This window comes from Urocampus carinirostris, chromosome 3, assembly GCF_059441175.1.
Source record: "Urocampus carinirostris isolate Australia breed hairy pipefish chromosome 3, RoL_Ucar_1.0, whole genome shotgun sequence".
Classification (NCBI taxonomy): Eukaryota; Metazoa; Chordata; class Actinopteri; order Syngnathiformes; family Syngnathidae; genus Urocampus; species Urocampus carinirostris.
Window position 1 is genome coordinate 39,911,025 of NC_142351.1, and position 27,523 is coordinate 39,938,547.

Sequence of the window (27,523 nt, forward strand, 5' to 3'; positions counted from 1 at the left end):
TTCATCTGTCGGCATTATCGTGTATTCTAGAGTAAATATTTTACAAATCCTTTTTTATATTGTGCGCTGTAACTAAATCATCAACACAACTTCACTATTTTTTTCAAAATGACTCTTCTTTTATTGTTTTCCACAATTGTCACACTCGACCATTAAAAAAAAATATATATATATTTTTTTATACTCAAGACCGGGGTCACCAATTAGGACTTTCCCCCCCAAAATGTGCTTTTCCAAAACTCCTGTTTTTATTTTTCCGTTTACTTCGTCTTGTGTTTATTTTAATTTTGTAGTTTTTTTCAACACATTCTCTCTGCATGCACTGTTTCAAGTGGTCACATATCTCTTATCTCCTGTACCTTCAAGGCTGTCTTTTAAAACTAACATTACGTCGAGAGAACCCCAAACGGGTGTGTGAGTTCAAAGACACTGATCTGCACTTAGAGACATATATAAGCGGAGAGTACACAATTAATGCGACCCCCCCCCCCCTAAACAGAAAAGACCCACAGATGATCTTTTAGCCTCAAAGGTCATTGAATCTTGTGCTTTGCTTCACTGTTCTGGATTAATTCACTGATGCACGTCCCTAGGCACGTGCTTTATCTGAGTACGAACACCCTAGTCAAGATGTTTTGACAGTTATGGATCCACACCTCTGGAAAACAACCGAACCCCAACAACTACAGATCGGAACAATTTGTGGTTTGGTGATCAATCTATCCGTAAACAGAGGACCCATATAGCTACCATAAGTGTTCCTAAGCAGGGTGTATGCTAGACCCCCCAGATCCGCTGGTTTAAGATCAGGTAATTGTGCAATTGTGTAATTGTAATCCTGTGCGGTCCTTTGAGACAAGGGCTGTATAAATAAATGTGACTTGACTTGACTTGACTTGAATCAGAGCGGACCGACTGGTAATTTTAGCCTGTAAGAGGGTAAAAGTCCCACAGGGTCACGGCACCAATTGAATGGTTTGCCTAAACCTCAGCCTGATTTTTTTTTTATCTTAAATGCCCGCTATACTAGAACTAGAAACCAGGAGACGGCAAATTCTCTTTTAACTATCTACGGGATGCCAGAAGAAAGGATTACTCAGCTTTGGAGCCTTCCTGTATACATTTACCGAGGCACCATACTGAGCACAACATCTTTGTCTGAGATCCAATACAGGGATACAACCAAGTACACTATTGAACACACAACTTTATCCATTGACACACCAATCAATCTCGACTATTTGACAAACCCTAAATGAGTGGGGAGCACGCTGGCATACGAATAACTAGAACAGAGGGCCCACAGCCCAACTTTTGGCCTCCAAGAGTAATTAGGTCCTGTGCATTGCCTCTACTGTCCCGAAACATATTTTCACTTAGATATGAACCCGGTCACAAGTTTCCAATCTAAGAACCAATCCAGAGATTTGAACGATTAATTACCTGCGCACAGAACCCTACCTAAAAATAGATGCAGTGTTCTCAACAAATATTGATTGGAACAATAGATGTAAAGATACAGTTTCACAACGCTCATCTTCATAACTTTCACATCCACCATACCGCACGCACTAATATTTGGCGTGTCCCTTTACCACTTTACTTTGAGCCCATATACTTAAAAATGCCATAATTTTCAATCCTTTTGGCATAAAATTATATCAAAAGCAAATTTGCAATATTACTCCATTTTGAAACATTAAATCCATGCCTGTTTCTCAAAAATGACAACAATCTACCGTTAATGGGTAGTCAGAAAATGACCTTCTTTTAAAGGCTTTCTGCTCACCTTGTCTGTGGGTCCAGTTGAATTTCTAGTGTCCAGAAAAAAAACTGTAGCAAGCATAAGACCACAGGGTCACAGCACCAATTGAAAGGTTAGCCTAAACCTCAGCCCGATTTTTTTTAATCTTAAATGCCCGCTATACTAGAACTAGAAACCAGGAGACGGCAAATTCTCTTTTAACTATCTACGGGATGCCAGAATAAAGGATTACTCAGCTTTGGAGCCTCCCTTTGGCATGACACGGAAGATGTCTGACTTATCAAAAATAAGGACTCATTTTATACTGGCTTGGTAGCTAACCCACGTGGGGGACACCAGCACCAGCCTCGATGGCGGCTATGAATCAACAGTCTTAGCTGGTACAGATTGGATCATGTGCGCCAGAGTGTGTTGAGATTTGGAGACATAGCAAGCAAGGACAAGTCACAGCAACGTAACGGAATGGCTCATGTCTTCTATCTAATATCGGAGAGGCCTAATCTAACATTAGTTTATAATACAATTGTTTATTTGTTCTCATGATGTCAGTCAATTTATTTTGGAATGGTTCTTGTTCCGCTTGTTTAGTTTTTCTTTGCTGAACTGTTTATACAGATTTGTTTCTTTATATTTTGGCAACATTAGTAATTCCTCTTGTGAGCCAAGGATTTTTTTAGAAGTTTCTACCTTTTTTGCATATTCTTTTAGCGAGCAGTTTTTATTATGAAACATTAAAACTATCTTAAGCACTGTTCACATCTGATTTTTGGTACATTGCGTGCTAATCTTGCTGTACTAAGCAATTATTAAGTAAATTAATTATTTTTTAATTCATTTTTTATTTCAACACTCTTTTCAACCCTTAATATGCAATGTTTTACTTTGTAATAAGTTTAAAATCAGCTTATGGCCCGCCTTTTTTTTGTCTAAGAATAATGGTAGGCCACCTCCGTCTTTGCAGCAGCGAATTCCTACAGCACTTGTTCCGTAGTTCATTTGTGCCTGAAATATTCTGCAATAAAACTTTGAAGGAACCGCTCAACCCAGAAATAATTGAACATGCAGGGGAAGAAAGAACATTCTTCTTCCTTATATTCATATTAGCCTTTTTCTTTCTTTTAAATATCTTATTACATGTTCATCCTGGAGAGCCACATCTAATTGTGTTGTGAACTATTTTCACTTCATTGTACGAAAGGACGATAAGGAGAATTCTAATTTAATTTAAAAAAAATTACCAGAGAGGCCAGAAAATACTAAGAGCACTTCCTGTCCCAAAACTTGGTCGACTGAAAAAGTTCTTCAAAACTTTCATAACGAGCCTCTGAATACATCTTAGCTCAAAATCGGCTTCCTCCGCTGGCATTTTGTGACACACAAACATCGTGTACACAATTATATGTAAAGTTCATTCCTGTAGGAGGATGTTTTTGGCTACCTGACCACAAGGTCAGGCCGAGCAATTGCCGGCAGTGGTTGAACTGTGCGAGGTGCGCTTTGCATATAAATCACATCTTTTGCATCAAGAAACAGAAACGCCTTCGGTTTCTTAAGTCCTTCAAACGCAAAAATTGTGTTTGTATTCAGTTTTAATCTCATGTAAATGTGCATAATCAAAAGTCACAAATAAAAGTGAAAATGTTAGGTTGTGGTGATTTGCGTATCAATGACAACGATATAATAGCTCTAATTGGGGTTGCTTAGCAACTGGAAAGCAGCCCCTAGTTGTGCTTGCTTGGACTTTGTTTTATTGCTTTAGCAGGCAGCGGTGATAAGAAAGTCAGCAGGGTTAAGGACTGTTATTTATTTATGGTGCCTGACAAAAAATCTGGGCTTTACTAACTGGTTACAAGTTTATTTTCACACATTCGCAGAGCACATTCAGTTTTACTTCCATGTTCTATTAACCCCTAAATGGACTAAAACTCATGATTAGAGTAAATTCCGGACATACAGCGAACCTGCCTTACAACGTTTTCACTTTCCAGGAGATATATATATATATATATATATATATATATATATATATATATATATATATATATATATATATATATATATATATATATATATATATATATATATATATATATATATATATATATATATATATATATATATATATATATATATATATATATATATATATACACACATACAGTGACTTGCGAAACTATTTGGCCTCCTTGAACTTTGCCACATTTCAGACTTCAAATATCAAGATATGAAACTGTAATTTCTTGTGAAGAATCAACAATAAGTGGGAAACAATCATGAAGTGGAGCATGCTTTATTAAATATTTTAAACTTTTTTAACAAATAAAAAAACAAAAAGTGGGTGTGCAAAATTATCCAGCCCTTTTACTTTCAGTGCAGCAAACTCTGTCCAGGGGTTCAGTGAGGATCTCTGAATAATTCAATGTTGATCTAAATGACCAACGATGATAAATGGAATCCACCTGTGTGTAAACAAGTCTCTGTATAAATGCACCTACACTGTGTCTCAGAGGTCTGTTTAAAGTGCAGAGAGCATCACAAAGAACAATGTACACACCAGGCAGGTCCGAGATACTGTTGGGAAGAAGTTTAAAGCTGGATTTGCATAAAAAATATTTCCCAAGCTTTAAACATCTCAAGGAGCACTGTGCAAGCAATAATATTGAAATGGAAGGAGTATCAGACCACTGCAAATCTACCAAGATCGGGCCGTCCCCCTAAACTTTTAGATCATACAAGGAGAAAACTGATCAGAGATGCAGCCAAGAGGCCCATGATCACTATGGATGAACTGCAGAGGTCTACAGCTGAGGTGGGAGAATCTGTCCATAGGACAACAATCAGTCGTATACTGCACAAATCTGGCCTTTATGGAAGAGTGGCAAGAAGGAAGCCATTTCTTAAAAATATCCATAGAAAGTGCTGTTTAAAGTTTGCCACAAGCCACCTGGGAGACACACCAAACATGTGGAAGAAGGTGCTCTGGTCAGATGAGACCAAAATCGAACTGTTTGGCAACAATGCGAGACGTTATGTTTGGCGTAAAAGCAGCACAGCTCATCACCCTCAACACACCATCCCCACAGTCAAACATGGTGGTGGCAGCATCAGGGTTTGGGCCTGCTTTTCTTCAGCAGGGACAGGGAAGGTGGTTAAAATTGATTGTAAGATGGTTGGCATCAAATACAGGACCATTCTGGTAGAACCTGCAAAAGACCTGAGAGTGGGACGGAGATTCGTCTTCCAACAAGTCAATGATAGAAAACAAAGGAAAACCTACAACGGAATGGTTCACCAAAAACATATCAAGGTATTAGAATGGCCAAGTCAAAGTCCAGACCTCAATCCAATTGAGAATCTGTGGAAAGAACTGAAAACTTCGGTTCACAAATGCTTTCCATCCAACCTCACTGAGCTCAAGCTGTTTTGCAAGGAAGAATGGGCAAAAATATCAGTTTCTCAATGTGCAAAACTGATAGAGACCCCAAGCGACATGCTGTTGTAATCCCAGCAAAAGGTGGTGCTATAAAGAATTAACTCAATGGGGCTGAATTATTTTGCACACCCACTTTTTTGTTTTTTTATTTGTTAAAAAGGTTTAAAATATCGAATAAAGTGTGTTCCACTTCATGATTGTGTCCCACTTATTGTTGATGCTTCATCAGAAATTACAGTTTTATATCTTGATGTTTGAAGTCTGAAATGTGGCAAAAGGTCACAAAGTTCAAGGGGGCCAAATAGTTTCGCAAGCCCCGGTACATTTTTTTTTTTTTACTGCACCTCTTCACAGCATTATCCCCCAGTATATAACATCAACAACAAGTTATTTCACTTGCTAAAAAACTTTGTGCTGTTAGTGCCTATGACTGCGGGTTTCGTCTCTTATGGCTGGTCTGTTATTGGTTGCCGTAACGGCATTACGATAATGCCAATATGCAATTGACCGAAATTCCACAATACTTTTCTCACTCTATATTCTTGTCAGAGTTGGCACACGATACCTAGTTTGTTAAGGGCTCCAAGGCTTGCAGTTATGCTAAGTGAAGAAGCAAAAACCCTGATAACAATGGAAACAAAGCTGGCCATTATTAAGAAATACAAAGAAGGCACACACATCTGTACCCTGAACTTAATAAAATCCTGCAGTGTTCATGCTTATGACTGAGTGAGTTACCTGCCTCATTTGTCTCTAAGACGCCGGTCTGCTATTGGTTGACATCATATAAAATGCTGGTCTGCTATTTTTTTTGCGTCAAGGCATCATGCCAATAGTCGATTGGTTTTCCTACAATGCCTTCTCTTTTTTCAGTATAGAATCTCGTGTGTTTCGTAAAGACTTTGCAAGTAGGTGATACGATACAATGCTGTTTTTTTTCTTTTGTGCTGTATTCATTCACAATGGGTCCAGGGCTCGCAATAATGTTAAACGGGTGGTAAGGAGAAAAAACATGATAACCATGAAAAAAAAAACTTTGTGATTATCAAGAAATACAAAGAAAGCAGACAAATCATTACCCTTGCTAGGTTGCGTGGCTGTAACCAATTGAAGATAGGGGACAATTATTCAAAATATGGAGGCAATTAAAGCAAGAAAGTATTGCAAGGGAGGAACAATCCTCGCAAGGGAAAGTTTGGAAATAAGTTTCATTTTCAATTCGTTGTTACCGTCTTTTCACCCCGTCTGCATCCACCTGCTACTCCACTTAGCGAGCTCTAGTCACGTCACACCAGAGCTAAATCAAAGTTTTCCTTTACATGTATATTTATAATGTTATTTAATCATATATGTTACACATACAAGGTGCTTACTCTATAGTATATAATAACATACTATTATATTATACATAAAAAGAAATTAGTATATACCATTTGGTTACTTTAATATTTTTATCTTGGGTAACAAGAGTTCGGAACTACTTGACACAAGTTTCTGTCCCCCGCTATATGGCTATTTCAATTTGTAAATCCCACCTTAGAGCAGATCGATGCCATATTGCAGGGGCTCAACTGTACCTTCACTATATCTGTTTTTCAAAAAGGTCCATAGCTGTCCAGCCCAGACTCATTATTTCTCACTATCGCTGTTGATCAAGATAGAGTGGAAAGCTGGCCATTAATGATGACCGAAAACAGGCCATTAATTGATCAGGGAAGCAGAAGATGCTAATCTTCAAAGGGGTAAACACAAGTGTTTGAGGATGCTAGATGTGCTACTCAGCAAGAGTCGGGGCATTCTGCTGGAATCAAAGTTGCCCTGAAAGCTCATAAGTGGATCATTAAACAATGGGGCGACGTCCTCTTGGACCGGATTTAAGAAGGATTCAGTGAGCCCTGATGACACTTGAGAGCACTCAAGAGCCAATTTGAGGAACTAAATTGCTATTAAAGGACAATCCCCGTATCATTTGCTCTTTAGTTTTTTTCAAACAAACGAGGGGGGAAATATAAATTTCTCAATATCTGTTCCATAACCATTCTTTTGAAGTTCTGTGATGTTTTGTTGACTGTGCACATAACCTATACCTTGGAGCTTGCTTCAGACTTTCAAAATAAATCTAAATCTATAGTTTTCACATATATATGCAGGCAATAACACGATTGGAAATTGAATTTTGGATTTCTGGAGCAATCCCAACGTATCACATGCCTAGAGACAAACAAATAACCCCAATATCCGTGGCGTTTGCGAGTATTCCGACTAGCGTAATCATTGCACATGGTCTCTGCACTACATTGAAATGGTCTAAAAACATTGCCAACAGAATATTGTAAATTGGATTTAGACATTAACCAGATTATGGGTTTACATATCGTAATACTGCTAATAATCTGTTTCCAATTGGAGTATCGCCAGCATGTAAATGTCCTCACTGTTTTAGAGGCTATGCCCTTTACCCTGGATCGTTATGTGAGGCACACAACATTCCAAAGGTATTTTGGTGACATTACGTTCTGTAACAATTAGAACTAAGGTATGAAACCATGGTAAGGTGAAAGCAATTGTGAGAAGTGAATATGTTTGCAATGTTTATTTCATAAAAGCAGAGTCTTAGATTACAACGAACTCTTGTTTCTTGCAGAGGTTACGCTAAAAAAAAGTCCTTGATGGATGAAATCAGAGACGTAGAACATTATTTATCTAAAATGACCATGCAATACTTGAAACATTGAAACTAAAGTACAAAACCATTTTGCCCTATTTTGTCAAGGTGCTTTACTTATGCGTACATGTGAAACAGACACGTTATTGACGCGCAGGTAGAGAAGAACTACAGTGGAAATCAGTGAATTGGTGAGACAGAGAAAATTGAACCATGTTAGGGCAAGGATTTCACTGTTAATATTCTTAAAGAAGCGGCATATTTTAGAGGATTTGTTTGCCAAATAGATTTGAAAACAAATGCACTGAAATCTCGTTACTCCTGTTGAAACACATTTTTTTGTACGCGTATTTTGAAAATAAGTCACACATTTATTTTGTTTAATGAGCATTCTTCAGGCCAAATGTAAGACCAATAATCCTGGCATTGTGGAGAAATTGGAACTATAAATTAGAATTGAACATGCCTTCAACATGCTCTGCTATACAAAGTGGTGGTCATGTTGCACCCTGCTGTTACTTTTGACTCTTTTAGGAACATGAACATTCACAAGAACATTATGAAAGTGAGACTATTTAAAGAACTTGATAAAAAAATCATAAATTGCAGGGGCTGTCATGCCTCCAATTAGTATCCTTATAATTTAATCCCATGAAAAAAATCTTGCTTGCAGGCCAGAGCACTCAGGTCCTTGAACAACGCTCTCTTGACCAACAGTACTGTGGTTTTTATGTTGTGAGAGCAAGGTAAAAAAAATAATGGGGGCAGAAAGAAATGCGCTAAGCCAGGGGTATCAAAACTATCAAATGACGATAGTTTGAGGCCCACGCCTCAATATAAAATTGTAACGTTAGGGTGGATTTGATATGGTTGGTACTTCCATGCTAACTAGTTAGACAGGGCTCCAAATTGGAAACAATGAACTCACAAATGCAGCCACAATTAAAGTGTTTGCATGAGTTTCGTTTGCACTGTGCTTTAAATGCGGTATTTGAAAGTCTACTTGGCTGGCCGCTCCCTTTGAAAGACAGAGCGAGACAGGGGAGAGAGAGAGAGAGAAAGAGAGAAAGTGAGAGACAGAGAGCGAAAGCGGGCACACGCACCTTTGATTGCTTTTTACTAGTCTTATATTGTATTTGTCTTTTTGAGTCTTATGGTCCATATTATTATTTCTGTATCACTGATTTATTTCCTTATGAGACTTAAACCAGTTATTGTTTTGCCGTACAATCTTATTTTGAGTACAAAAGGATATTTTCATGATAGTTAAATATTTTATCATTCAATCTTTTTTTTCTTATACGTTTACCCTGTTTACAAAACTCTCTTGTCTCAACATTCGTATCCAGGTCATTCTAAAAAGGAAGTAAATGCAAACAAGACAGCAAAGCATAAAGTCTTCTGTTTTGTGTGCGTCCCAGCACAAACTTTTCACCCCAGGTTACGGTTTGTACGGTGTTCACATTAGGAAAAAGTTTTCTCACTTTGTCTCTGGTTTTGCTCTGTGGGCTCTTTTCCACCATGCGCCTAACAAGAGAGGACAGTCAATCGAAGACTCGCCTTAAGCCGAAACGCTCTACAGGTCGGCTACGCTCTACTTGCGAGGCAGCGCACATGCTAGTGGGACATTCCGCCGGAACGGAAAAACACCAGCTGGATATATTCCAAACTATTACAAATAGACTCTGTGAGGAAAAGCAAGCGAGCCTCCTTTGGGAGGGTTTTTGTTGGTGACGCTCAACAACGGGTTGATAAATGAAATGCATTTTTATGTCAACCATACAGTGGGCCCCTGGGATAAAACGTCCCCGCCCTATTATGTTTTCACTTTGCAAAAGGGAATACTATTTTTTTCTGCCTGTTGTTATGGCATTTTCCTCACAATACGACCAATTATTCAGCGCGCACGGTCTTCGTGTGTGGATGTACTTATGTTTTCAAGGTGCCTCTCCGCTATTGGTCGGTGTCATTTAAGATGCCGGCTATTGGTTTGCGTCACGGCATCATCTAAATACCGATAAGCTATTGGCTAAACGACCTTCTACATTGGCCTTTTCTCTCATTCTTTTCAGAACCTTGTGGGCCTCATAAAGACTATACCCATCAGCAATACAAAACTGTAAATTTTGTACTGTTTCTATTCACTGTGGGTTCAAAGCTACGAGGGATGCAAAAAAATGCTAAACATGGAAACAAAGGTTGCAATCTTTAAAAATAAATACAAAGAATGCATCGTTACCCTCGACAAGGAAAATGGCAGTACCCACTTGACGACCTGGTTAACTTTTAAGAATAAAGAGACAATTAAAGCAACAATGTTTTCTATGAGAACGATACTCCTTGGAAAACAGCGACTCAGTGACACAAATGACATTTATTATGACGGAATAAAATATTTTTTCGGTTCGTTTTTACGAAATCTTACCCACTAAACGACATCAATAATAGATTATTTCACATGGCCAAAAAATTATATAGAATTCTAACTTTGAGGTGTTTGTGTGTCAGATGCCTATCTGCTATTGGTTGACGTCATCAAAGATACTTGTTTGATATTGGTTCGTGTCAGTGCATCATGAATATGCTGATATAATAATGTCTGAACTTCCACAATGCCTTTCTGTCTCTCTGTATTTAAGAATCTCGTGTGCTTTGTAAAGACTTTGCAATTTGGCGATAAAAAACTGTAATTTTTGTAATGTATTTATTCGCTATGAATTCTAAGCTTACAGTGATGCTAAAGCGGGAAGAAAAACACAATAACCATGGAAACAAAGAATGCAATTATTAAAAAATATGAAGAATGCAAAAGTAATCTTTCGCCCACTAAGGAATTGTAACCTATTGATGATCTGGAAAAATATGAAGAATAAAGAGACAATGAAGTAAACTAAGTCTTCGGAGCAGTAGTTGACAGGGGATAAAAAATTGCAGCAATTCATTTTAGGGGTTCCACAATAACCTGCTTCAGTGGCTCGTCTCAGTCCCTGCTCTCAGCAATTGTTGAACAGGGATAATGTGTCGCGGGGAAAAGAGTGAATTTTAGGCGGGCCGGAACAACACACATCCCCAAAAAAGTGTCTACTTCCAGTCCCTATATGTAGTAATATGTGTATTTAGGATAATGGTTTGCATTCCGTCATGTGTAGTTTGTTTTAGGTGGCAAAGAAAGAGCAGCCAGGCCAAACCAAAAGGCATTCTACCTGCCCCTGCTCACAATAGTATGCAATCGGTGACAATGGATCCTCGGATATTTTTCAACCGGCAATATACTGAGGCAGCAAAGTATAAAGCGCACGGTATCGATGGATTACAGCCCTACGTTGTTTTACTGTTTTTATCGGGTAACTTGGGGTTCGAAACGTATGACCTGATTATCAAAGATTTCTGCCCCCCGCTGTACAGCCCTTTGACGTTGCAATCCCCACCTCACAACAGATTAATGTCATATCCTTGGGTCTACTGTACACGTTTCACCAGGCAGTGGGTTAAGAGTGCCAAGGATACTTCAAAGAGTACACTTCAAAGCATAAGCCTGCATTTCTGCATACATGTGTGAGGCTCTGATTGAGCGGCGGGATTCAGAAATGAGAAGTCTTATTCACCATAAACCTCAAGGCCACCCACTCCAAAAAACTTTTACCTGTGATCTCAGGTTTCTGGGGCATGAAAAACTGGTAGAAAGTGGGCTCTGACAGTCCCTTGACATTGCGGGCAGTTATCTCCACTTCGTATCGTGTGTTCCACTGCAGCGGCTGCAGAGTCACAAAGTCGTGGGAACCCGGAACCAGTTTAGTCATCCACTGCTCCTCTTTGTCCTAGATTGATACAAAAAAAAAACGGTCAATACGAAGGCAAGACGATGGGAACGTGCGTGAACAGAGGACAACATACGCTGTCACTCACTGTCTTGTATTTGACTATATACTCTATTATAGGCATCCCTCCGTCATCCTGCTTGACGAGACCCAGTTTGTAGGATTTTCCGATTCCTCTTTGTCCATGGACTGCCGGTGGGCTTGGTTCTCCTGAAGGAAAAATAAGCAGAGGAAGAACACTGTGTAATGTTAAGTTTGGAAAAATCTGCCACGCCCATTTTCTGTCTGATAAAAAAAACCCATTTCATTTTAGGTGATTAAGGATCATTTAACACTGTTTAGGGCTGTCACTTCCCATTTGCAAACATCCCATTAGACTTTGCGGATAGCAGAAACACTTCCAAAACGGGCTAGTTCCGCCCATGGAAAATGTTTCTTTACCTTATTCCAAAATAAAGCTGGCTTGTCCAAATGTGCCCTGACATTTTTACCTTTGCAAAATAGTGCGTTATTATTCAGCATATATGCTTTTTCCAGTGACAGCCAGGGAACTGTACCATTCATCCATATCAATAAGTGGCAGCAGATTATATTTTTTTATTTTTATGTACTAATCACCTGTTCATGAGGTAGTACAAACGGTCCCCTTCTTACGACCATTCGACTTACGAAAAAAGGTAGATACGAAAAAAATGTTTGGGATGACAAAAAATATCCAGGCATTGCTGAAAGTTAGTTTGTGTTATGTGCACCTTTTTTCGAGTACAGGACTTTACTGTAATGCTTCTTTCCGTAGCCAGCGTGTGGCGCAGTGAGAGGTCACCACGCATCCAACCCGAAGAGGAATTCCGCTTTATCTTCCTAGTTCATGTGCAAACATTCTATACTGTATCTCCATTGCGCCAAAAACGTTTACATTTTTGTTGTTTAATATCTCCATTCAATATGGTTGTAAAGAAGAGGTGGGCCGTTTCTTTTGAAATCAAAGTGGAATAAGAAAGCTTGATGCCGTTGAGAAAATGGTTGGATCGCTTTTATTCGGCCACTCTCTAACACGGAGGAGGACCTCGTGAAGCTTATCTGCCAAAAGTAAGTTACACTTTATTTTTCTCAATAGAGCATATTATTTCATGAAATGTTTATTTTTTAGGACAAAACAATACGGGTTATTTATACAAGCCTTCAAGATACTTATATACACCTTAAACATACAAAATATAGCACTGAAGCAACTTACGCACAAATTCAACTTACGAACGATCTTTCGGAACTTATCTCGTTCGTAAGTAGGGCAGAGTCTGTTCTGGAAAGATATTTAACAACTTATTCTGTTTTAAGTAGCTGTTAAAGATGGTGACTGTAACTTCAAAATATTCTACTTTTTGATGTCATATTCTGGCTAAAATCATAATTGCAGCCTTTGTCAAGCTGCTTGTTTTGTCTGTGACTCTCTTAGATGCGCTCGAACAAACACTTTTTTAAAAATAAAATGGGGGATTTGGGTTGCCATTTAGACTGTATTTCAAACAGTCTTTGTCTTAATTTCAACATTTGTATCCTAGAATCATATAAAACTGCAATCCCTGTTTTCATTCATGGTTACCATAACAATATGGAGTACCAATCCTCCCATATGGGTAAATCCATTTCTAAAAACAGGTAAACTAAAAAAAAAAACCAACATACTAATTTTAACTTTAAATAGCCAATAAACCTTTGTTTCTATTCCAGATTTGATTTTGAAGTTAAAACGGTGGATACTGGACTTATGTTTGTAACAAAAAAGAGGAAAAAAATATTTCCGAAAGGCATTGCAGTTGATCAGCACACAAACCAATCAACCAATAGCTGAAAAGCTCAGCCAGTTTGATCCTCTCATTCATTTGAGTATAATTTTGTTGCGATATAATACGTAGAAAATACACAACAACATACAAACCAAATACATGGCAAAATGTATAAACATATGAAATATTTGCAATGATGTCATCTATTTAAGTGCTACGTGATTTAGTTGTCGACATTTATTTATATGGCATTATTTATATAGTTTTTTACAAATGGCAAGATCTGTCCTACATACAACAAAATGTCATCTCAAAAGGTACTCTGCAGTGCAATCAAATAAGACAATTTCTATCGTTTTTACTTACGGATGGGTAAAGTCTGAAAAGCCTCAGTGTGGCTGAACTCGCCCTGGCCCTTCCCGTTGACGGCCGCCACTCGGACTTCGTACGTCGTGTTGGGCTCCAGGTTGCTCAGCACAACTGTCGCTAGGCAAAAACAAATCACACGGCGACATAAAACATGAATGTACTACATTTCCTGTCGAAACGATTGTAGGGTTTTTGCTTAATTTTATTCTGTTTGGTGTTGAATGGAGTAGGTGGGCACGGATTGTCATTTTGCAGTTATTTTGATTAACCAGCAAAGGACGCCAGAGGTCCAACACCAAAACGAGTTGTCTAATTAGCTTATTTATTTATCTGTCTCAAATTTTCAATCTGTTCTGAACGGAAAAGTCCAGTGCATTCATTTTTATTTCAAGTGTTTCTCGATTTTGCATTTTATTAATTTTGATGATAATCTGAAGAAAAATGGAAAACAAACACAAATTGGGAGCTACAACATTACAGGATTTATTCACACAAGAAGTCCATAAATAAATATTTCAACATGAGGGAATCAGCACATTTCTAATATAAATTGGGAGCGTTGGATGGAAGAGGATTTTCTGCAGTATTTGGGAAAAAGGTGGATAAAATATTAGAAGTTAGAAAGGCTCCAGGAGACAGGTGTAGGACAGTTCGGGCAGATTAGATAGTCCAATAAATCGAAAACAGGGGTGTCTAGGGGGAAGAATGGTGAGTATTTCCAGTTTCCCTCTTTTGGACTGAGTGTAGCTGGAACAGGGGGAGGGTGTATTCGCAGCAAGGGGCATCACCCTACACCAGGGATCTCCAAACTTTTCAAGCTGAGAGCTACTTTTTGTTACTAACCAGCACAAAGATCATCCACTTTGTACGTATTTCCAAAAAAACAACTCAGCATGTTATTACTATGTTGTTACTATGTCATTACCAGGATTTTTATTGGAGGTAGGATTTAGTAGCTTCAAACGACCACTAAAAAATACATTTTACAAAAAAAAAAAAAATCACAATGACCCAGCATTGGTAAGTTATTGTCAGAATAGGAACCTTGGCTGTCTCTGGACGGCACTCTCATGCTTGCGGGCACTACGTTGGAGATCCCTGCCCTACACGATTTACAAGTGCGATCTGGCTTGTTTATTCATCGCTGCTCTCCCGATACATTCGTAGCATATTAAAAAGCTAAGCATCCGAATATCACAGTGTGGTCTGTCACTCGTACGCATTTACATAACCTCCTCTTCGCACTGGAAAGCCAACGGCATGATGAGTTAGCACCGTTGTTTTGTCAGTCAGCACAAATTAAATACTCCGCAATAAAAGCTTGCGCTTCAGTCCCGAACAAAGTCGCAATTTGCATTCGCGCTAGCTGAGTTTTTTTCCCTTTGTGCAGATTTGCACAAAAAAGCAGTGCAAAGTAAAGAGTCCGACAAACTCATTACGTTTCCGTGTTATTAACAGTGAATGGACTTTTCTAGAATGTTGCAGGCAAGATTTGTAATTAGCACAGAGCATAATAGTGCTCGGATTCTCAGGAAAGGGAAACCATAAACTTGCTTTTAGCGTATTCATCTTATTTTGCGTCACGGTTTCATTTGTTGTAGATGGTGATGCCTTTCCTGAAAGGGACAGTCTGTACCACTAGCTGTTGTTGTATGGTGTCGTGGAACCAAAAACGAGTGCCTAATAGCACAAGGAAGAATACAAATTACAGGGATTTAAAGTGACCAAACCACATAATTTTTCTTCTCTTTTTTGCACAACTTTTCACTGGGTTTTTGTTTTATTCGGGTATCTGTAGCAGCAAAATGTAAAACACATATGTCTGCTCACTCTAGAATAGGCTCAAAATGCAAATTTCTCTATCTACGCGTATTTAAAAAAATTCAATTTACATTATAGTCTATGTGTTTGAGCTTATTATTATTAATAGTGATTATTTATACCAATAGTTAAGTTATTTGCACCCTCAAGACGCATTAAATAACGCACACTTTCCCTTTAAAATGCAAATCTAGAGATTAGAGGTGGGTAAACTACCGCCCGTCAGGCTTTTTAATCCGACCCTCTGAACAAAAAGTATTAAAGACGTACTACAATCAAAGATTTTTTTTTGGGTTCCATTCTTGTCCTCAGTGTCCCTAAGCTACCTTCTCTTTTATAAAAATGCATTTTCAATGAAACATTCAAATATTGTAAAATGTCATATGTGATATCATTATTTAAAGTTTGCATTTTTCTGCATTTGCATATTTTGTGATACTGAAGAGGGAAGTCAAGTTAAATCAAGTCATGTTTATTTGTATAGCCCTTAATCACAAAGAGTCTCTAAAGGCTGATACAGACCACAGATGATAACCATGGAAACGAAGCTGGCAAATATTAAGAAATATGAGGAAGGTAAACAAATCCCATTCCTCACTAGGTGGCATGCAAGCAACCAATTGACTCTTAGGACTTTTCTCAGGAATAAAGGGGATTAAAGCAAGGAAAGAATTCTAAGGGCATGACAATCCTCGTAAGTGGGAGATTTAAGACTAGTTACATTTTCAATCCACTATTGTTGTTTCCCCCTGCATCCATCCGTTACTCCACTTAAACAGCACAAGTAACGTCACACCAAATGTAAATAAAATGTATTTTTGCCTTTACACGCCGAACAGTACAGTTAGTCAATCATATTCACATATATTACACATTATAAGTATTTAATACACACAATTTTGCGATTTTATTCTTTTCATCTGGGTTACCTGGGGTTCGGAAATCATAACCCTAGGTTTCTATTCCCAGTTACATGGCAATTTCCCTTCGCGATCCACACCTCAGAATGCTTTAATATCGTATTCCGGGTGCAGAGGTGGGGAGCAACGGAGTACATTTACTCCGTTGCATTTACTTGAGTAAGTTTGGGGAAATAGTGTACTTCTAGTAGTATTTTTAAATCCCCATACCTATTCCTTTACTATTACTTACTATTACTTACTAAATTTGTGAAGAAAAAACTGTACTTTTACTCTGCAACAATAGGAAACATTGAAGTCTTTACTTCGTTACTAAATAAATCCCCCCACGTAAGTCGGCGTCTGTCTTTATTATGAGGGAGACCTCTGGCAGGCTCTACCATGTTTCACCGATTAAAACGTAGCAGCCTTGTCACGTGACCATATTCAATTTGCGGGTGAAACAGACCCTCATTGTTGCCTAGCAATACAGACTATGAAAACACAGAATAGGATGAGCATCCCTGGCCTCACATCAAAATCATGTTCCCCTTAAAAAGGGTGTCAACATCAACTACGATATGCAATGTCTCCTTTGTTTGAGTCCATGGTCTAGCTTGTTGTTCTGATTGCAGAGCCTGTTAAACTAAGTATTGGGGCTGTAAAAATGCTACCTGTGCTTAAAAATGCTACATGTGCTTAATTTATTTGAAATATACTTTTTTTATTTGATTGTTTATTAAAGCTCTCTAATTCACGTTGCTTATTTTAATCTACCTTTAAATTAAATGTTTTTTTTGCTGAGTAAATGGACTTAGATAATTTGATGATCTGATTGGTTGTTTTAAAAAAAAAATCAGTGAATGCGATGTTGCTACAGTTACTCAGTACCTGAGTAATTTTGATCAAGTAAGTATTTGGAGGACTACTTTTACTACTACTTGAGTAATATTATTCTGAAGTGAAGGTACTTTTACTTGAGTCAATTTTTTTGGCTACTCTACGTACCTCTGTCTTGGTATCTACTGTAATGTCAAAGCACCATAAGAATTTATATTGAAAACTCACTCTGCACACTTTGCGATCTGACGTCCTTCCAGTCCAGTGGGCCAACCTCCTTGTACTGGACCAGGTAGTATCCGATGGGGACTCCGCCATGCGAGTCTGGCTTCATGAATGTGATGGTCGCCAGACGCTGTGAGATAGCCGATAAGCGTACAGAGTACGGATTGGACGGCACATCTGGAAGTATATTTAATCCCAGTTTTATATTTGTCTGCTGAAAATAGGAAGACAAAAATCCTATCCTTCTACTGTACATTGATAAGAAATGTTTATTCAAAATCCGTGTTATATTTGTTTGGTTCTGTTTGATTGGAAAAATGTGGTTCTATTTTGACTGTTGAAAACCTGCAAAGAAGATTGCTTATGATGCTAGGGTTGATTTCTTAATTTGATTCTGTGACATAAAAGGGGGTGCTGTTGATGAGGAAATAATTTAATGTCTATTTGAACATTAATATTGTGTTTGCTTACAATGGAAATTGGTCTCCTAAATTGACTATTGAACACATGCAAAGACGATTGCTAGGGATGCCAGGGATTTATTTCTCTAGTTCTGTGAAATCAAACGGGGGTGGGGAAGGGGTGTGTGGAAAATCATTTTATTCTGATTTGGACATTTGTTTTTATTCTGCATGCATGCAATGAAATATATGGTTCTACTTTACCCATTGAACCTTTACAAAGAAGATTGCTTAGGATGTCAGCGTAGAGATATTAATTTGATTTTATGAAATAAAAAGAGATGGAATGATCAGAATAGAATTCAATGTTTGTTTGGACATTTGCTTCCAATGAATAATCTTTATCTATTTCGACTATTGAACACCTGTCGAGAAGATTGCTTGGAATGTCAGGGTTTAACTATTTCTTTGATTCTTTGAAAGAAATGAACAACTGCAAAGAACATTTCTCTGTAAACCAGGGTTGATTTATTTCTCCGATTCTGTGAAACTAGAGCGGGAAGGACATAATAACAAAAAAATCATTCAATGTTTGTTATGCCATGTTAAAAAAAATATTTTTGCTTCTATTGAAGAATGTACCGGTAGTTTTCTTTTGAATACAGAAAACCATCAAAGACAATTACTTAGAATGACAGAGTGGATTCATTTACTTCATTCTGTGAAATAAAACAAGAGGGTAATTATAATCGAATAATCGAATGTTTTTTCCAAATTAGTGTTCAATTTCTTTTCATCCTGCTTGCAATGAAGAAAATTTATAATGCTAGGATTGTTCTTTTTTTACTATTAATAACTTGCTAGGAAGCATGCGTATGATCTTGTTTTATTTTGTCAAGGGAACGCTTGATTTGGACAAATATAGAGCGCTTGTGATAAGTATGCGTTTAACGCCAGAGTTGCTTAATTTGTGATTACCGTTTGTGTCATTGTCACTCTTGGCCACTGATGTGGATGTTCTTTGATACACACACCTTTTGGAGTTGATCTATTTCCTATAACCAAGAGATCTTTCATAAAAGAGAAGGCTTGGGAGAAGACCTTTAGATCAAGTTGATTTTTCACATCTAGAGGGTTATGTACGGTCCTCTCCTGTTCTCCTCGCAAGCTCAAGATTAATTGATGTTTTTTTTTCCTCAGTTTGAGTTTCTACTTATCAATAACTCATCAATTACACTTGTTTTCCTGCTAGAATATATGGGAGGTCAGCTTTTGCATAATAATTGACCAGAATGGCCCATTTGACATTAAATGAAATTGCAGTGCACAATCATGTAGGAGCCATTTTATATATAATTACTGCCCACTTTGGTAAACTGCAAGCTGATGACAATTTCAGTAGTAGGTATTATTACGACGTGGCCCAGAAAATATTTTTTGGGATTATGGCTACGGTTAACAGTGAGGCTAGGAGGTCAGAAAGCACTTCAGGTGTAATTGCTTACTTTGAACTGACATAACATATTTCAATTTTAGGACCAAACTCACCAGCCTGAGCCAAAATGAAATCCTGGTATCTCATGCCGATGTTATTGCGAGCAGTGCAATTGTAACGACCAAAATCCCTGTCAGACATTGGAGTAACCTGGGAATATATAAAAATCTGTTGTCTGCAGAGAAGATTAGGACTGAAAACTAAGACAAGAAATAATTCATGTGTCTATGTGTTCATGCTTTGGTCATACCTCTAGTACGGACTTGCCCATGCTGTTGTGAACTCGAGTGTTGATGGTGCTCTCTGCTGGGATGGTGAAGTGCTCCCTCCTCCACAATAGAGTGGCAGGCGGGTTGGACATCACGTCGCAACTGATGTTCACTGGGTTTCCTTCCCAAGAGTAGTAAATGGTGTGGTTGCTCAAGAACTTTGGTAAGTCTGGGCGGGGAAATAAATGAACCGAATAAGCAAACACGACAGCGATGTTGACAACTAGGGTGTCAAGATCTCAATTGGTTACACAATATATTTAAGTCAATTATATAAATCAACAATATAATTTCAATATATTCCCTAAAAACTCACACCAAGTCGACTGTTTTGTCCATAACATTACACCTTTTATTATTTAAAATCTGGTCTTGAGGTCTTGCATTCAAGCCAAGGGTCTTTTCATTTGACTCTTTTCCACCAGCTTTTACAATACAGTAATCACTTGTTGACTGTGGTTAATGGGGACCAGAACCTCCCACAATACGTAACCTCCCACCCAGCTCTCCTGGTAACTGCTTGTGGCAATAGTTGGCAGGGTATAATGAATCGCGGGTAGTGTTCATTTGCTTTCTCTGATTCCAGTCTCAGAGAGTTTACTGTTTCTCCACAATCTCAAATTATTTCAAATCAGGTCTTGAGGACTTGTAGTCAAGCCAGGGATCTTCTCACGCATTTCTTTTCCAGCAGCATTTAAATTACAACTTTCTCAAAGCAAAAAAGAGAAAAACATGACTACCCCCCCTTGGCATTACTAAAGAGAGAAACTAATTTGGCCTCTCCGTCATGACAGTCTCCTGGCAAATTTAAAAACAAAAAGAGATACAAACAGCGTAGCATCAGGGTAGCAGCTATTGTGAATATTCCTTAGGAGTCGAGCTATTCAACTTGCAATATATTTGCTCGCAGAATTCCATTAGCGAGATTGATTTTTGGTTCTCCATCACCAGCGAGGACATGTTATCCCCTCTGAGCCTGCGGTGACTCAGTAAATGAGTCCATTAGTCAGGTATAGCCGGTTGCCTTTGTTGCGGACTCAACAACTGGAGCCACCCGTCAGCTAAGGAATTACCAGAATATGTCCTGTCTAACGGTGCATGGAACATGTGAAATGTGGTTGTACATGACCATGCCTACAGCGCCACCTTGTTTCAGAAAGCATCAGGAAAACAACACTTACACTCAATATCCAGAAACATGCTCTTCTGATGGCCTCCGATCCTGCTGAGGGCTTCACAGTCGAAACGGCCCAGGTCGGCCAGCTTCACGTTGTTGATGGTCAGAACCGATTTTCCATGGTGGCCGCGTACCTCGTAGCGTCCGTCTTGAGTCTGAGGACAAAAAGTGTTGAGGGGAAGTCTTAAGATACTGTTATACAATTTGCCGTGAGGTATACTCTATTCTTACTTCGAATAAAATAGTCTTTATTGTTATTGATAACAACATAGTCAACAAGGTTAGACTTGACATTCCAGGATAAACAAGTCAATTCTGGACTACAAGCAGTTACTTAATTTCTAGATTTTAAACACTGCGTCTTGCCTCACGAAATTCAATCATGCCCGGGTAGACGTCGAGAGTAACCACGACTCTTTCCGGTAGCCAAATGCCTTGTAATTGAAATAGCAACACGTAGGAATGGATGAACGAGATTCCCACTGTCTATAAGAAGTAAGATTGCGATCCTGGCAGAATCAGTGAGGAAAGGTCTGGGACAGAAAAGTAGCATATTGTGCTGCGGTTAAGACACTTGCTTACTGGTAATGCCAATCAAATGGCGCAGGAGCCAATATTAATTAAATTGGCATTAAAGATGAGCGGCTCAATCTAAATGTTGAGGTAATCAATACTTAGCAAGTATTTTGTGGTTATGCATTTCCGGCTCTATAATGATAGATAGATAGATAGATAGATAGATAGATAGATAGATAGATAGATAGATAGATAGATAGATAGATAGATAGATAGATAGATAGATAGATAGATAGATAGATAGATAGATAGATAGATAGATAGATAGATAGATAGATAGATAGATAGATAGATAGATAGATAGATACTTTATTCATCCCCGCAGGGAAATTCACATTTCCAGCAGCATCCCTGTGCAGAGAAACAATACAATAATAAAGCAAAAATAATACAATCTATAAACACCCAATGTGACGTGCTTATACCCACTGTAGCATGTTCTATAGAGTATCTAGATAGTGCTACACAGAATACATATTGCAATAACATTCGGTAATATGCAATGGGGGTGTGGTTTAATGTGGGCCTTTACTCTGCCGGGTGGAGCTAAAGAGCCTCATGGCATGAGGAAGAAAAGATCTCTTCAGTCTGTCCGTGGTACAAGACACTGACAGCAGTCTGTCGCTGAAGCTGTTCTTCTGTCTGGATATAATGCTGTGTAGTGGATGTGATGAATTGTCCATGATTAACCGCATCTTTTCCAGTGCCCGTCTCTCAGCTACACTTGTCAGGCTGTCCAGCTCTGTGCCCACAACAGAGCTCGCTTTCCTCGCCAGTTTATTGAGACGAGAGGCATCCTTCTTCATGACGCTGCCTCCCCAACACACTACCGTATAAAAGAGGGCGCTTGCCACAACAGTCTCATAGAATATTTTCAGGAGCTTTTTGCAGATGTTGAAAGACGCTAGCCTTCTGAGGAAGTAAAGTCGGCTTTGACCTTTCCTACATAGAGCTTCTGTGTTGGCAGTCCAGTCCAGTTTGTTGTCCAGCTGCTCACCCAGGTATTTGTAGGTCTGGACAGATTCTACACATTCTTATGGCAGACTGGATTGTAACAGGCACTTTGAGAACCCCGGCTAATTTGGGATTTCGGGTGCTCTTATTGTCTGGAAAATACAGTATTTTAGTTGTCTCATTGACATTGTTGTGCAATATATACATATATAATTTTACATTGCTGCTTTTTGGGTCTGACTCTCTTAACTTTTGTCAACAGTATTTTTTTATACCTTTAAAGGTTGGCATATCGTATTGTTTACACTGATTGCACTTTGACTTCATTTTCAAAATAATGTGACATGGAAGGTATTATCGTCTTCATGTTGACCATGTTATATTCGTATATTCGTTACATTGCGGCTCTTTTTGGTTTGACTCTTGACTTTTGGTCAGAAACAGTTGTAATACAAATATTTATACTGTGAAAGTTTGCATTACAGTTTTTTTTTCAATTTATGAAAAATATGACTATTTTAGGCTGTTTTTAATTGTAATTATAAAATAACCTAAGGGGGACAGGTCCCTTATTGACTGAGCATGAGATTTCCAAGCAAAAAGTATTAGACTCGGTTCAGTATCAATCAATATTATCCTTTACTTAAATCTTTTTTTACATGAGTCGCTTCAAATCCAAAAACACCAGTATTGCCAACCTTTAATGGGCATTCACATGTACGCACAATTGCAAGATAACATTCACAAAACAGAACACAATGTACTGTACTGGCTAAAACTCAGAAGCCCAATTTATTATTTATTTTCATTTGTTTAGTTGTAGCAGCAATATTTTGTCTCCTCTGTATCACTTTGTCATGTGTGCAAGGTAGAGGAGGTTTTAAGATCATGTGACTCTTAATGCTGTAGCCCGGCGGTCTAGTGTACTACTTGTGTTCAATAGAACAGTAGTCTTTAACTAGTCCTACTTGAGGACCCACCATCTAACCCTATAGACAAGACCCAAATTAAGAAAACTTTTCCACTTTTCAAATTTATCGTAGACAAAATTAGGCAGTTTAAAGCAGAGACAGTAGAATATATTCAAAATGAGCAGTAAAAAGAAGATAAATGGTAAATGATCTGCATTTATATAGCTCTTTTCAAGTCAATTAAAACCTCCCAAAACGCTTTACAATGTGCTTCACACTTACCCATTCACACACACATTCACACACAAATAGCGGCCTTGCAGCAATGCAAGGCACCGACCTGCTTATTGATGACTTCAAAAACGGAATATACTTGCATATAAGCCTACATCGCATAAAAACGTACAACTTAAAACTAGTTTTTGTCACGGTCGCCTTGGTGACCAGTCTGCCCCGCCCTCTGGGCAACAGCTGAAGCAGTTCCACTAATTGTGGGTCTGCTATTTAAGGCTGCATTGTGGGCTCTGCGGTTGCTGGTTTATTACTCTTATACACAATCCCGGTCTGTTATGCTTGTCCTGTTTTAGTCTGTTATGCCTTGTCATGTTTTAGTCTGTTATGCCATGTCCTGTTGAGTTCGTGCCGGAGGAACTCTGTATTGTTCTGTTTTGCCCCGGAGTATTGGGCAACTTATGGATCGTCAACGCATTTGAGTTCTCCCTTCATGCCTCTTGCCTCCGTTCTGGTCCGGTCACCTCTTCATCCCCGCCACGTCTCGTGACAGTTTTAAATAGCCATATACTGAAAGAAATACGTACCCCAAGTATTAATAAACCGTGTACCTAAGTAACGATAGTTATTAACCTATAAAGAAAATAAAGATTAATATACCAGTGAAATAGACAAACCATTTACTGTATCTTTAAGCAACGCTGGAACACTTATACACATTTCGTTCTTCAACTTAATTGTTGTGTAACTGTTTTCGACGTTTTGTTCCCCTTATCACTAACTCTTTTGGGACCCATTAATATGGGCAAAAAAAGGAATTAGGACGCAAACAATCACAATAAAATTTGATGTGGTCCCCTTCAACGGGTCTTTGTTGAAAGAGATCAAGCAGGATATTATTGCCCTCTACTCTTAAATAGTATATTTACCACTCAGTTTTTTCCTTCTTAACATTGATTTGCCAAGGAAAAGGCTAGCGAAAACTAAAAACAGGTCTATTTTTGGACTATTTTGGGGTCCCATCTCACTAGTTGAGAAACACTGCATTAGAATATACATCTCCAAATATTGACCAATCGTAGAGCAGCCTACAGATGAGTCAACCCTGCGACGTCCACGATCCGAAAAATCAGTTTGGAAATCCTGGTTTCATCATCGAGCTGAAAGCGGCTTTGCTCCATGAGTATGGGCGCGTAGTGTTCTCTCGGGTGCTGTCAAACACATAAGCGCACTCGGCGTTCGACAACAAGGCCGAAATGGCTAATAACAATAACAGGGCCATGCATCAGGTATCCACTGTTATTGCCTGAGTCAATTGGCCGTTGCAATCCCAGACAATTTATTGTAGACTCTCGCTGCAAAGAAATACATCCCTTGGGTTGAGATGAAAATGGCTTTATAAAGAAGAACTCTAAGCTTGTGCATACATCAGAATAAAAACAACCTGAATGAAAATATTTTTTTGAATGAATGAAAACTTTTATTTCGAACATTAAAATAAAAACAGGACAAAAACAATGAGTCAACAACAAAATAACGTCGATTAACATGTTCTAAAAGGGGTAGTCAGAAGCAGATGCTTATTTTCCCTACCCCTCTATCTTCCCTATTAAATACATTTTACAAATCCTCTTCTCCTCTTGTGTCTAACATAACAAGATCTCATAGATATACTTATTCCATAGGTCAGATATCAATGATTATAATAATTACAATAATCACATATTTTATACACTAATCTTCGTAATACCCATCTCTCAACGTCATAATGCGCCTAGTTACCAAATGTCACTGCGGCACCAATGATAATAACAACAATAAAACTTAATATTTATAATAACAGTTCTGATATAATAATAGCAACAATAACAGCAAGTCAACTATAGTTTTAAACGCAGTATTTCCAATCTCCCTCATATCCCATTTTCTTCATCCCTTTATTTCGCCAGTAATGCTTTTTCGTACTTAAATTTGAACACATGGATAGTGTTTGATCTCATCTTGTAAATTATTCCAAAGTTTGACCCCACACACAGAAACACACATACTTTTCCTGGTTGTTCTCACCTTTGGGATTTTGAATTCACTACAGCCCCTCAAGTTATAATTTCCCCCTTTCCGAGTGAATAATTTTTGTATGTTTTCTGGCACTATGTTTTTGTTGACCTTAAATAACAGTTGTGAAGTGACATTTTTTTATTAAATCATCATATTTTAATCATTTGGACTGCATGAATAAAATATTAGTATGATCCCGATATCCTACCCTGTGTATGGTTCTTATTGCACGTTTTTGAAGGATAAAAAAGGGGTGTAGTGAACTTTTGTAATTATTGCCCCAGACTTCTGCACAATATGTTAAACATGGCAGAACTAGAGAACAATATAATAAATACAATGCATTATAATTTAAAAGAAATTTGGTTTTATTATTTATTGAAATGCTTTTAGATAGCTTAGTTTGTATGTGTCTGATGTGTGTTTTCCAACTTAATTTATTGTCTATTATGACCCACAGTATTCAGATGACAATTCTCCCATTTTTACATATTGTTTCCTCCCCGTCAAATAATTTTCATGAACTTCATGAAAGAGATCATTGATCTCTTTGTTTTTGTAGCATTAAAAGTCCATCATTGTGTTTGTGTATAAATATCTCATGACAGATTAATTGAATGTGTGTCCTGGAACAGTAGATACATACATAATCTTGTTGAAGAAACTAAATATCTTAATTGCCGGTTTATTTTTGGCATACTTTACTTCTTCTGTACTTTGCGCTTTGTAATGTGCGTCCAAAGTGCATTGCTAGTTTAAAAATATTCTGTGGTCCATTATCCCCGATCGCAAATTGCAGTCTATGGCGACCGCCAGAGCACACCTTTGTCAAGAAATGTGTCATTCTTGCCTGCTTACAATTATCTGCAAAGTTGTGGCCGCTATCTGTTGTCATTGTTCAACTTTTTTTGAGAGCAGGGGCGGGCAGAACACACTTTTTGGGGGCTTTGGGCCATTTAAGTATTCGAATAGAAATAGAAATAGAAATAGAATTTACTTTTATTGTCATTCTTTGTAACCATGCACACAGAACGAAATGTCGATACACCTGACCTGTACAGTTGAAATCCAGCCGCAGCCAAACAGGGCGCAGCCATTTTAGTCATTAGGTGACCAAACCCCCTAATTCCAACCCCTAATGCCGAGCGCCAAGCAGGGAGGCAATGAGTACCAATGTTGTAAGTCTTAGGTATGACTCGGCCGAGGCTTGTACCAGCGACCTCTCAGTCTCGGAGCGGGCGCCCTACCATCTAAATTAACTGTACTTTTTGGCTGCAATCCATCATATCTGGGTGACTATTGCTTGGACCACGAGCTGAGAGTCAATTTCTGTCATGCATTGCGGCTTGTTTTCTACTCTTTCTGCTGAAAACGAACAACACTCGTGCAGCCGTGATCCATTATCTCCAATCTGATATCGCTGCGAGCGGGGGCAGGCAGAAGGCATTGTTTTCAGGGAGCATGCTGTTCTGGCCGACATAAAATGAACTGCACTGTTTTGGCCGCAATCCATTATCTCTAGTTGATAATTGCTGAGAGCGTAGGCCAAGAGAGACAAATTTCTATCATGAATTGTGGCTTTTTTTCATTATTTCTGCCTGAAATGGAAATCATTCTTGTAGCTGTTATCAAATATCGCTGCTCTATCCCCAAGTCTGTATGTGGGGGCCAGCAGAAGGCACTTTTGTCGGGAGGCAAGCCCTTCTAGCTCTCAAAAAAGTAGATGTACAGTTGTGGCTGTGGTCCCTTATCACCGATTAAATATTGTGGAGAACAGGTGGAAGCCGGCCTCTGAAGCGTGCAATTGTGACCTGCCTGTAATGAAAAGT

General features: G+C 38.4%; 1 protein-coding gene across 4 annotated transcripts in view; it reads right to left on the bottom strand.

The window, feature by feature from the left end:
- The window catches only part of ncam2a (neural cell adhesion molecule 2a), a 343,057-nt gene that overhangs the window by 15,943 nt on the left and 299,591 nt on the right, over window positions 1-27,523 (bottom strand). For 2 of the 4 annotated variants that reach the window (XM_088331813.1, XM_088331816.1), the window contains exons 9-15: window positions 20,969-21,119; window positions 19,769-19,956; window positions 19,572-19,668; window positions 17,626-17,799; window positions 13,835-13,954; window positions 11,758-11,891; window positions 11,507-11,681 (exon numbers count right to left, since the gene is read on the bottom strand). In XM_088331813.1, the coding sequence (XP_088187939.1) occupies window positions 11,507-11,681; window positions 11,758-11,891; window positions 13,835-13,954; window positions 17,626-17,799; window positions 19,572-19,668; window positions 19,769-19,956; window positions 20,969-21,119 (1,039 nt within the window). The remainder of the gene's footprint in view (window positions 1-11,506; window positions 11,682-11,757; window positions 11,892-13,834; window positions 13,955-17,625; window positions 17,800-19,571; window positions 19,669-19,768; window positions 19,957-20,968; window positions 21,120-27,523) is intronic. The other 2 variants (XM_088331814.1, XM_088331815.1) reach the window with 2 other exon arrangements.